Source organism: Euprymna scolopes, chromosome 15 (assembly GCF_053919585.1).
Source record: "Euprymna scolopes isolate OS-2025 chromosome 15, ASM5391958v1, whole genome shotgun sequence".
In the NCBI taxonomy this organism is placed as follows: Eukaryota; Metazoa; Mollusca; class Cephalopoda; order Sepiida; family Sepiolidae; genus Euprymna; species Euprymna scolopes.
The window spans coordinates 130,202,634-130,215,110 of NC_136496.1; the positions used below are offsets into that span (position 1 = coordinate 130,202,634).

General features: G+C 37.3%; 1 protein-coding gene across 1 annotated transcript in view; it reads right to left on the reverse strand.

The window, feature by feature from the left end:
* LOC145294139 (uncharacterized) overlaps window positions 1–6,833 on the reverse strand; it is an 84,431-nt gene extending 77,598 nt beyond the window's left edge. The window contains exon 1 of the mRNA XM_080141245.1: window positions 5,989–6,833. Coding sequence (XP_079997371.1) covers window positions 5,989–6,091 — 103 coding nt within the window. The 5' untranslated portion in view covers window positions 6,092–6,833. The remainder of the gene's footprint in view (window positions 1–5,988) is intronic.
* Window positions 6,834–12,477: the final 5,644 nt, after the last annotated feature.

Genomic DNA, 12,477 nt, shown 5'->3' on the forward strand with positions numbered 1-12,477 from the left:
TATTTTGTGTACATTAAAAAACGACCCTGGTGTCTAACTGTCCCGTGGGGAGGCATTGTAAATAGTTACAATATTTTGTGTACATTAAAAAACGACCCTGGTGTCTAACTGTCCCGTGGGGAGGTATTGTAAATAGTTACAATATTTTGTGTACATTAAAAAACGACCCTGGTGTCTAACTGTCCCGTGGGGAGGCATTGTAAATAGTTACAATATTTTGTGTACATTAAAAAACGACCCTGGTGTCTAACTGTCCCGTGGGGAGGCATTGTAAATAGTTACAATATTTTGTGTACATTAAAAAACGACCCTGGTGTCTAACTGTCCCGTGGGGAGGTATTGTAAATAGTTACAATATTTTGTGTACATTAAAAAACGACCCTGGTGTCTAACTGTCCCGTGGGGAGGTATTGTAAATAGTTACAATATTTTGTGTACATTAAAAAACGACCCTGGTGTCTAACTGTCCCGTGGGGAGGTATTGTAAATAGTTACAATATTTTGTGTACATTAAAAAACGACCCTGGTGTCTAACTGTCCCGTGGGGAGGTATTGTAAATAGCTACAATATTTTGTGTACATTAAAAAACGACCCTGGTGTCTAACTGTCCCGTGGGGAGGTATTGTAAATAGTTACAATATTTTGTGTACATTAAAAAACGACCCTGGTGTCTAACTGTCCCGTGGGGAGGTATTGTAAATAGTTACAATATTTTGTGTACATTAAAAAACGACCCTGGTGTCTAACTGTCCCGTGGGGAGGTATTGTAAATAGTTACAATATTTTGTGTACATTAAAAAACGACCCTGGTGTCTAACTGTCCCGTGGGGAGGTATTGTAAATAGTTACAATATTTTGTGTACATTAAAAAACGACCCTGGTGTCTAACTGTCCCGTGGGGAGGTATTGTAAATAGTTACAATATTTTGTGTACATTAAAAAACGACCCTGGTGTCTAACTGTCCCGTGGGGAGGTATTGTAAATAGTTACAATATTTTGTGTACATTAAAAAACGACCCTGGTGTCTAACTGTCCCGTGGGGAGGTATTGTAAATAGTTACAATATTTTGTGTACATTAAAAAACGACCCTGGTGTCTAACTGTCCCGTGGGGAGGTATTGTAAATAGTTACAATATTTTGTGTACATTAAAAAACGACCCTGGTGTCTAACTGTCCCGTGGGGAGGTATTGTAAATAGCTACAATATTTTGTGTACATTAAAAAACGACCCTGGTGTCTAACTGTCCCGTGGGGAGGTATTGTAAATAGCTACAATATTTTGTGTACATTAAAAAACGACCCTGGTGTCTAACTGTCCCGTGGGGAGGTATTGTAAATAGTTACAATATTTTGTGTACATTAAAAAACGACCCTGGTGTCTAACTGTCCCGTGGGGAGGTATTGTAAATAGTTACAATATTTTGTGTACATTAAAAAACGACCCTGGTGTCTAACTGTCCCGTGGGGAGGTATTGTAAATAGTTACAATATTTTGTGTACATTAAAAAACGACCCTGGTGTCTAACTGTCCCGTGGGGAGGTATTGTAAATAGTTACAATATTTTGTGTACATTAAAAAACGACCCTGGTGTCTAACTGTCCCGTGGGGAGGTATTGTAAATAGTTACAATATTTTGTGTACATTAAAAAACGACCCTGGTGTCTAACTGTCCCGTGGGGAGGTATTGTAAATAGTTACAATATTTTGTGTACATTAAAAAACGACCCTGGTGTCTAACTGTCCCGTGGGGAGGTATTGTAAATAGTTACAATATTTTGTGTACATTAAAAAACGACCCTGGTGTCTAACTGTCCCGTGGGGAGGTATTGTAAATAGTTACAATATTTTGTGTACATTAAAAAACGACCCTGGTGTCTAACTGTCCCGTGGGGAGGTATTGTAAATAGTTACAATATTTTGTGTACATTAAAAAACGACCCTGGTGTCTAACTGTCCCGTGGGGAGGCATTGTAAATAGTTACAATATTTTGTGTACATTAAAAAACGACCCTGGTGTCTAACTGTCCCGTGGGGAGGTATTGTAAATAGCTACAATATTTTGTGTACATTAAAAAACGACCCTGGTGTCTAACTGTCCCGTGGGGAGGCATTGTAAATAGCTACAATATTTTGTGTACATTAAAAAACGACCCTGGTGTCTAACTGTCCCGTGGGGAGGTATTGTAAATAGCTACAATATTTTGTGTACATTAAAAAACGACCCTGGTGTCTAACTGTCCCGTGGGGAGGTATTGTAAATAGCTACAATATTTTGTGTACATTAAAAAACGACCCTGGTGTCTAACTGTCCCGTGGGGAGGTATTGTAAATAGTTACAATATTTTGTGTACATTAAAAAACGACCCTGGTGTCTAACTGTCCCGTGGGGAGGTATTGTAAATAGTTACAATATTTTGTGTACATTAAAAAACGACCCTGGTGTCTAACTGTCCCGTGGGGAGGTATTGTAAATAGTTACAATATTTTGTGTACATTAAAAAACGACCCTGGTGTCTAACTGTCCCGTGGGGAGGTATTGTAAATAGTTACAATATTTTGTGTACATTAAAAAACGACCCTGGTGTCTAACTGTCCCGTGGGGAGGCATTGTAAATAGTTACAATATTTTGTGTACATTAAAAAACGACCCTGGTGTCTAACTGTCCCGTGGGGAGGTATTGTAAATAGCTACAATATTTTGTGTACATTAAAAAACGACCCTGGTGTCTAACTGTCCCGTGGGGAGGCATTGTAAATAGCTACAATATTTTGTGTACATTAAAAAACGACCCTGGTGTCTAACTGTCCCGTGGGGAGGTATTGTAAATAGCTACAATATTTTGTGTACATTAAAAAACGACCCTGGTGTCTAACTGTCCCGTGGGGAGGTATTGTAAATAGCTACAATATTTTGTGTACATTAAAAAACGACCCTGGTGTCTAACTGTCCCGTGGGGAGGTATTGTAAATAGTTACAATATCTTGTGTACATTAAAAAACGACCCTGGTGTCTAACTGTCCCGTGGGGAGGTATTGTAAATAGTTACAATATTTTGTGTACATTAAAAAACGACCCTGGTGTCTAACTGTCCCGTGGGGAGGTATTGTAAATAGTTACAATATTTTGTGTACATTAAAAAACGACCCTGGTGTCTAACTGTCCCGTGGGGAGGTATTGTAAATAGTTACAATATTTTGTGTACATTAAAAAACGACCCTGGTGTCTAACTGTCCCGTGGGGAGGTATTGTAAATAGTTACAATATTTTGTGTACATTAAAAAACGACCCTGGTGTCTAACTGTCCCGTGGGGAGGTATTGTAAATAGTTACAATATTTTGTGTACATTAAAAAACGACCCTGGTGTCTAACTGTCCCGTGGGGAGGTATTGTAAATAGTTACAATATTTTGTGTACATTAAAAAACGACCCTGGTGTCTAACTGTCCCGTGGGGAGGTATTGTAAATAGTTACAATATTTTGTGTACATTAAAAAACGACCCTGGTGTCTAACTGTCCCGTGGGGAGGTATTGTAAATAGTTACAATATTTTGTGTACATTAAAAAACGACCCTGGTGTCTAACTGTCCCGTGGGGAGGTATTGTAAATAGTTACAATATTTTGTGTACATTAAAAAACGACCCTGGTGTCTAACTGTCCCGTGGGGAGGTATTGTAAATAGTTACAATATTTTGTGTACATTAAAAAACGACCCTGGTGTCTAACTGTCCCGTGGGGAGGTATTGTAAATAGTTACAATATTTTGTGTACATTAAAAAACGACCCTGGTGTCTAACTGTCCCGTGGGGAGGTATTGTAAATAGTTACAATATTTTGTGTACATTAAAAAACGACCCTGGTGTCTAACTGTCCCGTGGGGAGGCATTGTAAATAGTTACAATATTTTGTGTACATTAAAAAACGACCCTGGTGTCTAACTGTCCCGTGGGGAGGTATTGTAAATAGCTACAATATTTTGTGTACATTAAAAAACGACCCTGGTGTCTAACTGTCCCGTGGGGAGGCATTGTAAATAGCTACAATATTTTGTGTACATTAAAAAACGACCCTGGTGTCTAACTGTCCCGTGGGGAGGTATTGTAAATAGTTACAATATCTTGTGTACATTAAAAAACGACCCTGGTGTCTAACTGTCCCGTGGGGAGGTATTGTAAATAGTTACAATATTTTGTGTACATTAAAAAACGACCCTGGTGTCTAACTGTCCCGTGGGGAGGTATTGTAAATAGTTACAATATTTTGTGTACATTAAAAAACGACCCTGGTGTCTAACTGTCCCGTGGGGAGGTATTGTAAATAGTTACAATATTTTGTGTACATTAAAAAACGACCCTGGTGTCTAACTGTCCCGTGGGGAGGTATTGTAAATAGTTACAATATTTTGTGTACATTAAAAAACGACCCTGGTGTCTAACTGTCCCGTGGGGAGGTATTGTAAATAGTTACAATATTTTGTGTACATTAAAAAACGACCCTGGTGTCTAACTGTCCCGTGGGGAGGTATTGTAAATAGTTACAATATTTTGTGTACATTAAAAAACGACCCTGGTGTCTAACTGTCCCGTGGGGAGGTATTGTAAATAGTTACAATATTTTGTGTACATTAAAAAACGACCCTGGTGTCTAACTGTCCCGTGGGGAGGTATTGTAAATAGTTACAATATTTTGTGTACATTAAAAAACGACCCTGGTGTCTAACTGTCCCGTGGGGAGGTATTGTAAATAGTTACAATATTTTGTGTACATTAAAAAACGACCCTGGTGTCTAACTGTCCCGTGGGGAGGTATTGTAAATAGTTACAATATTTTGTGTACATTAAAAAACGACCCTGGTGTCTAACTGTCCCGTGGGGAGGTATTGTAAATAGTTACAATATTTTGTGTACATTAAAAAACGACCCTGGTGTCTAACTGTCCCGTGGGGAGGTATTGTAAATAGTTACAATATCTTGTGTACATTAAAAAACGACCCTGGTGTCTAACTGTCCCGTGGGGAGGTATTGTAAATAGCTACAATATTTTGTGTACATTAAAAAACGACCCTGGTGTCTAACTGTCCCGTGGGGAGGTATTGTAAATAGTTACAATATCTTGTGTACATTAAAAAACGACCCTGGTGTCTAACTGTCCCGTGGGGAGGTATTGTAAATAGTTACAATATTTTGTGTACATTAAAAAACGACCCTGGTGTCTAACTGTCCCGTGGGGAGGTATTGTAAATAGCTACAATATTTTGTGTACATTAAAAAACGACCCTGGTGTCTAACTGTCCCGTGGGGAGGTATTGTAAATAGCTACAATATTTTGTGTACATTAAAAAACGACCCTGGTGTCTAACTGTCCCGTGGGGAGGTATTGTAAATAGCTACAATATCTTGTGTACATTAAAAAACGACCCTGGTGTCTAACTGTCCCGTGGGGAGGTATTGTAAATAGTTACAATATCTTGTGTACATTAAAAAACGACCCTGGTGTCTAACTGTCCCGTGGGGAGGCATTGTAAATAGTTACAATATTTTGTGTACATTAAAAAACGACCCTGGTGTCTAACTGTCCCGTGGGGAGGTATTGTAAATAGTTACAATATTTTGTGTACATTAAAAAACGACCCTGGTGTCTAACTGTCCCGTGGGGAGGTATTGTAAATAGCTACAATCACACACCTGAGCTCGTTGATGAGCCGATTTAACTCAGGTTGGGCTCTGTTTCGGTCGAAAAAAAATTAATAAACAAGAAATAAAATAATTTGTAATTACTATTTTACCAACTATTTTAATTAACAAATAAAATAAACTCACAAAATTAAGTGACGCTGGTGATGTTTTTAACTTAAACTCTGTCGATTGACAGGTGCAGGTGCGTGATTAAAAAATGTTTCGGTTAAATAAGTTTAAAACAAAAACTGTTAATTAAAAAAAAAAAAAATCAACTTAAAAAAAAAGGTTGAAATGTTATTAACTTACTAGTCATTTTCGTCAGGCATCTTTGCGGCCACGACAACAGGTAAAACAATCCAAATAACAGGTCGGCATACTTCACTTTTTTCGTCGTTATTGTCAACCCCATTTTTTTTGTGTGTGTGCTTAGCGCACCTGCGTCATGCGAAATGACTCAAAAATCAAATAACAGATCTTTTTTTTTTATCTCTTTTTCTTCTTTTTCAAATGTCGACAAAACAACTTTAGGCACTTATTGATCCGTGCTGAAATAATAACGTTATTATTTAAAAAGCCAATGTTTATTTTTATTATTTTTTGGGTGTGGACTGGATGGGCATCCCGGCATAACTGATTCGGACTATTTTAAATCCAGCTTTATTTACAAAACAGTGCGATAACTCCATTGTAATTGCTTGGCTTAACGACCCAACCTTAAAGCTGTAAATATGATTTTAAAAGTAATGTCCAGTTTTTTATTCTTTATTTTTAATGCTAAGACCCAACGTTGATCGGGAATGACGAACACTTTAATTTTTTTTTTTTTTTTTTACCGTCTCTAATATAGCAAGAATAACAGAAATGTTTGAAAATTTGAAGGTTTTAGGAAATTCTGCAGCCCCACCCTAACCCTAACCCACTCCCAGCTAACTTGGGTGAGACACGTAGAGTCAAAGTAAAGTTACAAAATTACGGCGTTTATTGCGAGCAAAAAATTGTAATGTGTGGGTATGAAAAATTTGTTTTTAAATCTTATTCTATGAGGGGCCATTTCGGGTTTAAATCTATTGAGCAATACACACCTTAAATATGTAAACAGTAGTTGAACAATAAGTTATCCAAAACGTTTAGATCTTTTCCACTGCAAGAACTTAGATACCAGAGTAGAAAAGTTAGAAGATGGGCAGGGGGGGGGGCACTCTGGGTTTAATTTAAGAATCAAATTATCAAAGTTTATTATTTACTTCCGGTTATCATAGAATAAGATTTCATTGTATGGAAGACCAACGCATACATAATTTACTATTATAATTGTTAAGAAAAGGTTGGGAATAAAAAAAAAAAATTGTTAAAATGTAAACAATCTTTATTAGAACTTTTTAAGCAAGCAACAAAATTTATCAAACATCACATAATTTAAGTTTAATTTAACGTTCATTTAAATAGTAAAACGTTTCTGAATTTTGGAGATGAGGATTGGTTATACGTATTATTCATCGGACTATTGTTCTCATCTTGAATGTGATTTTCACAACGTTTCGGTCGATGTAACCTCCGACCTTCTTCAGGTGTATCTTGCCGAACTTGAGAATGTTTCTGTCGAACTCGGGAATTTAGATGGAATTTCGAGCAGAACCCTTTATTTATTTCATGGGGGTAGCATGCTCTTGTTCTGTCATCCATGACTGGATAAAGGTCCTAAGTAATTCGCAAATGGGTTCTTTTTTCCAGTCACCCACACTAAGGATTGAACCTTGAACCTTCAGGAGAATATCACTTTTACAATTGATTTTTCCAAGTACTCTAACCACTGCACCATGAGTTCTTGCATCGGAGGTTACATTGACCGAAACGTTGTGAAAATCACACTGAAGATGAGAACAGTATCATAATAATAATAATAATAATAATATGAATTTTACATTAAAATTTAACATAGAAACATAAACTTTATCGAGGTTTCGATTTGTTTCTAATTCAAACCTAAATAGAACTTTTAATCAAACAACGGAAACATTTTATAATAAAAGTGTTTTCATGAAATGTATTTTTATTAATAAATAATATATTTATGATTTTGAATTGTTTTTTTTTCTTTCTTAATCAAAATTCATAAAAAACCGTATCCAATAAAGAATGCTACTAAAGTGGTTGTCCTTTATTCACCACCGTTACAGAAATTCCTGTTGATTACTATTGGAGTTTGCTGGATTAGTACCTCGCATAGCTCTGAATTTAGCTTTACAAATCCTCCAGCTACCTTCAATGCAATTTGTATGAATGGTAGGGTCATCTGGATTTGTGAAGCTATACCTGTGGTTTACCACCTCATGGTTAAGAAGGGTACTATCTGAATGCCAACCATCTTCAAGCATCCTTGTGTCTGGTTGCACATGCTTCTGAATTATTGGCAGTAGGGTTTCAGCATCTCTATTGTTGACTGGCATCATCATCGTTACATTTGTTTCGTGCTCAACCATACCAAGAACCCATCGCCCTTCTCGGTATTTTCCTCGGTTGTATTTTCAATGCATAAACGTGCTCTCATTTGTTCTTCCAAGATCACCAATTTCAACTGGATTTTCCATCAGGGATATTGCGCAAATGCCCCTGATGAAATTGAACCAGTCCACTAAACTTGTTTATGACACACTAGTTTCCTTTGAAACTTTTCTTATCAGTGTCTCTAGACTCCACCAACATAAAATCAGGATTAAAATGTTTAACTTTAATTTGCTGCCTTCAAAGAACGATCTTGCTCTAATATTTTTCCTTTTCCTACATTTTAGACCAATCCAACAATACATATTCCTTGTTCCGTTGAAATTGCAGGTTCATATGACATCTAGGAATTATATCACATTCCGAACATGTCTGCTGGTTGTCGATTAAATCACGACATGCCAACCATTTCATACTGCTTAAAATGTCAGATGTATCATTAAAAATGTCTTTGAAGAGTGTATTAGTGGTACAAACATCTGCCACTGGCATCACCACATCAACTAATTTGTTCATGAATAAATGTTATAATAATACTTCTCTTTAAACTACAGCTATTACCTTTGGAATTCACAGAAAAGGAAATCTCGTTTGGAAACATATTACAAGTTACTTTTTTTAGTATAGTTAATAAATGCCATTTTATTTTATTATTTAGATAAGCATACACTATTTTGATAGCATTTAACAAATGAAGATTTGCAATACACATATTGGTAGAACTAAGTCAGTAGAATAGTTAGTCACATAATGTAACAAGTATAGTTACGATCCATATATCTCTATCTCCCCCCCCCCTTAAATCATTGGTTCATCCTCCGATGGATGGGACAAAGGCTGATTGTAAATGACTGTCAATGTACGTAAATGAACACACAAAAAATTTCACACTGGTCGAGAAATATTGAAAGAGAAAGAAACAAAAACACATCATGGGCCTTCACTGGGTACGCTGCTCTCTAGCCCGGGGTTTATTCTGCCCCAACTGTTTGAACATAGTCTTTCAGCCATAGCGGCTTCATTTTCTTTCAATTCGAGCGCCTTGGTGTCACAATTCTGATGGCAGGCACAGGTGCCTCTGGCTACTGTTGGTTGAAGGTTGTCAGAGTTGAGGGGATTATAGGTGGTGACACTCACATGATGTTTGTTGTAGTGATGGGGAGGTCGTTGGCTGATCATTGACGTCACTGCTGATTTCGCTAGATCTGGTCCGTCTCTGTCAAGATGCATGTCATGCACCGATAGTGGCATAGTGGCAGTAGAGGCGTGCTGTTTATCATTAGGTAGCATGATATCATGTGGTTGTTTGGTTGTTGTAGTAGCGCGATGATCAAATGTGGGTGTGGCTTGCATTAATGGTTTTTGCTGGGGTATCAGGTCGCTGTCCATCATGAGTTTATCTTTGGGAGCGTAGACGGGGATGTAATTCCAAAGAAATTTTCTCTTTCAGAGAGTCACCCTACCTGATCCATCAACATGTACCACATACTGATCAAACTGGCACACTTCGATAACCTGACTAAATTTTTCCCTCATTTGAGTGGTTGCCAGCCAGTTTGGTTTCGGATTCTGACCAAATCCTCCACAACCAGAGTTGGTAGATGTGTTGGGTGTTCAGCAAGTAATTTGGCAGACTTCATATGCCTGTTTCTCAGGGTTTCCTCTTGTGACAACGATATGTCGCTCCATGTGTGATGTGGTCTGTAATGGCCAGATAGAATGGGTATGAAGCCCTTTATGGGCCCACCAAAGACGCACATTGCAGGAGATAGTTTGGTGTCTTTGTTCGCAGTGTTCCTGTATTGCAGTGTTGCACACTGGAATGCATCATCATCATCATATATGCATCATCATCATCATATATGCATCATCAGTGTTGAGTTCGCAATCTGAGTATTTTCAGTGAACAGTCGTTTGATGATTTTGATGCTAATCTTGGCCCTGCGATTGCTGTGTGAGAAAGCAATAGATGAAAGGCAATGATGTATACCCTAATTTTCTGGGAACTGCCTGGTGACTGATGCAGTGAACTCTGGTCCTCCATCAGAAAACAGCTCATCTGGTATAAAGCAAATGTGCTGAATTTTTTAAAAATTAAAAAAAACATTTTTTTTTTATTACATTTTCACCTCAGACAAGGCACATCAGGGATATGAGCTACTGGAGTACTATGTAGGGAGTTGGGGAGCAGGTTACACTTGAACTTCTGCATGTCAGTACAGGTGGGGAAGCAGGGACCCGGAAGGGAATTCCAAAGTCTAGCAGTTCTGGGGAAGAAACTACTTGAGTAGAAAGCTCTCTTACATCTAGGGATCTCTACTGTGAAGGGGTGGGATTTTGCTGCTTGTCGGGTTTGTCGAGGGTATTTACGCCGAGGGGGCACAAGTGCTTGTAGTTCGTCAGAGCATTCACCATTAAAATACTTGTAGAACAGGCAGAGGGATGCAACATTTCATCGGTAGGGCAGAGGCTGAAGTTGCGACTCTCTTTTCAACCTTATCTAGGAGCGAGAGACTAGCAGCAGATGCACCAGCCCAAATATGACAACAATACTCCATACATGGGCGAATGGTTGCCTTATAAAGGTACAGGATACTTTTGAGCGTTAGTAGCTTTCTAGCACGGTAGAGAGAGCTTACCTTCCTCACAGTGATCCCAGCAATGCTTTCAATGTAATTGTTCCAAGTCATGTTTCCTGTGAACGTTTGGCAGAGAAGTTTAAAAGATGTACTTTCAAATAATGAATCTTTGGCCATTGCTATAGGTGGTAGAGAAGGTTTCTTGTAATTATTGAAGGAAACAAGTTTAGTCCTGGCAGCATTGAATGTGACCATCCATTTTTGTCCCCATTCCACTATAGATTGAAGGTCATCCTCTAGTGTTTCTGCCATTTCCTTAGATATGTGTTCATTTGTTTTCCTGTCATGCCTGTTATAGAGCGTGGTGTTATCAGCATATATACCTATCTCAGAGACAATTTTGTCAGGGAGGTCATTTATAAATATCAGGAATAATAAACGTCCAAGGATAGACCCCTGAGGCACTCCTGCGTTTATATCATATTGTTTAGATGTACGACCGAGGACAACCTGGATTTTTCTCTTATCTAAGAAGGATTTAATTCTGTTTTGCCAGAGAGAGTTTATTAGACCAGGCCCTGCCGTAGGTTCTTTCAACTATGGGCCAATTGGAGTATCTGTTAACAACGACTAGTTAATACCTTTGTAGTCGAAGAACTCAGCACATACGCACTGAAAGGGGTCGGCTGGAGACACAGGTGGTGTCGGTGGTGAGCTGGGTTGGGAGACCGCCATCCAGTTGAAGTGATTGCAGTTGTTTTGGGTGGCCGCGACAGCTGAGGTGATCCCAGCCAGGAAGACAAATGCTTCAGCTCTTGACATCATAGATGAGATGCCTTGGTATGCAGAATGGAGTCCATTGAGGATGCTCTGTCTCAGAGCAGGAGGAATGACAATACACTGCTTGTATACGATGACACCAGCTACCATGTAAAGGTCCTCACAAAACTAGTGGTACTCACACAAGAACACAGGCAACGCACTGTGGGATTCTGGCATTTCAGATTGGATAATCTCAACAAGCTTCACCATATTTTCATTACTGTTTATGGCAACCTGAACTCTGTCGCAAGTGATTGACTGTATCAAGTTGATGGATGATTGAGCAGAGTTCTGGAGAGACTCTTCCACATCAATGTCACACTCACTGTTGTGTCATATGGAGGAGAGGATGGTGTGGTTGAAGTCAGAGAACGGTGGCAGATGAGGAATGTGTTTTTGTATGCATAAGCGCATGCATATTTTTGCCACAAACAAGTAATTTTCTGGATATTAAGCAATGTAATCCTGTATGTTATCATTGGTAGCCATCTTTGTACACATACAGAAATCGTAACCATTATAAATTATTATAATATATAATTTATATTTTTATAATTATATATAATATTATAAATTATAATTATTATAATATATAATTTATATTTTTATAATTATATATAACATTATAAATTATAAATTATTATAATATATAATTTATATTTTTATAATTATATTTAACATTATAAATTATAAATTATTATAATATATAATTTATATTTTTATAATTATATATAACATTATAAATTATAAATTATCATAATATATAATTTATATTTTTATAATTATATATAACATTATAAATTATAAATTATTATAATATATAATTTATATTTTTATAATTATATATAACATTATAAATTATAAATTATTATAATATATAATTTATATTTTT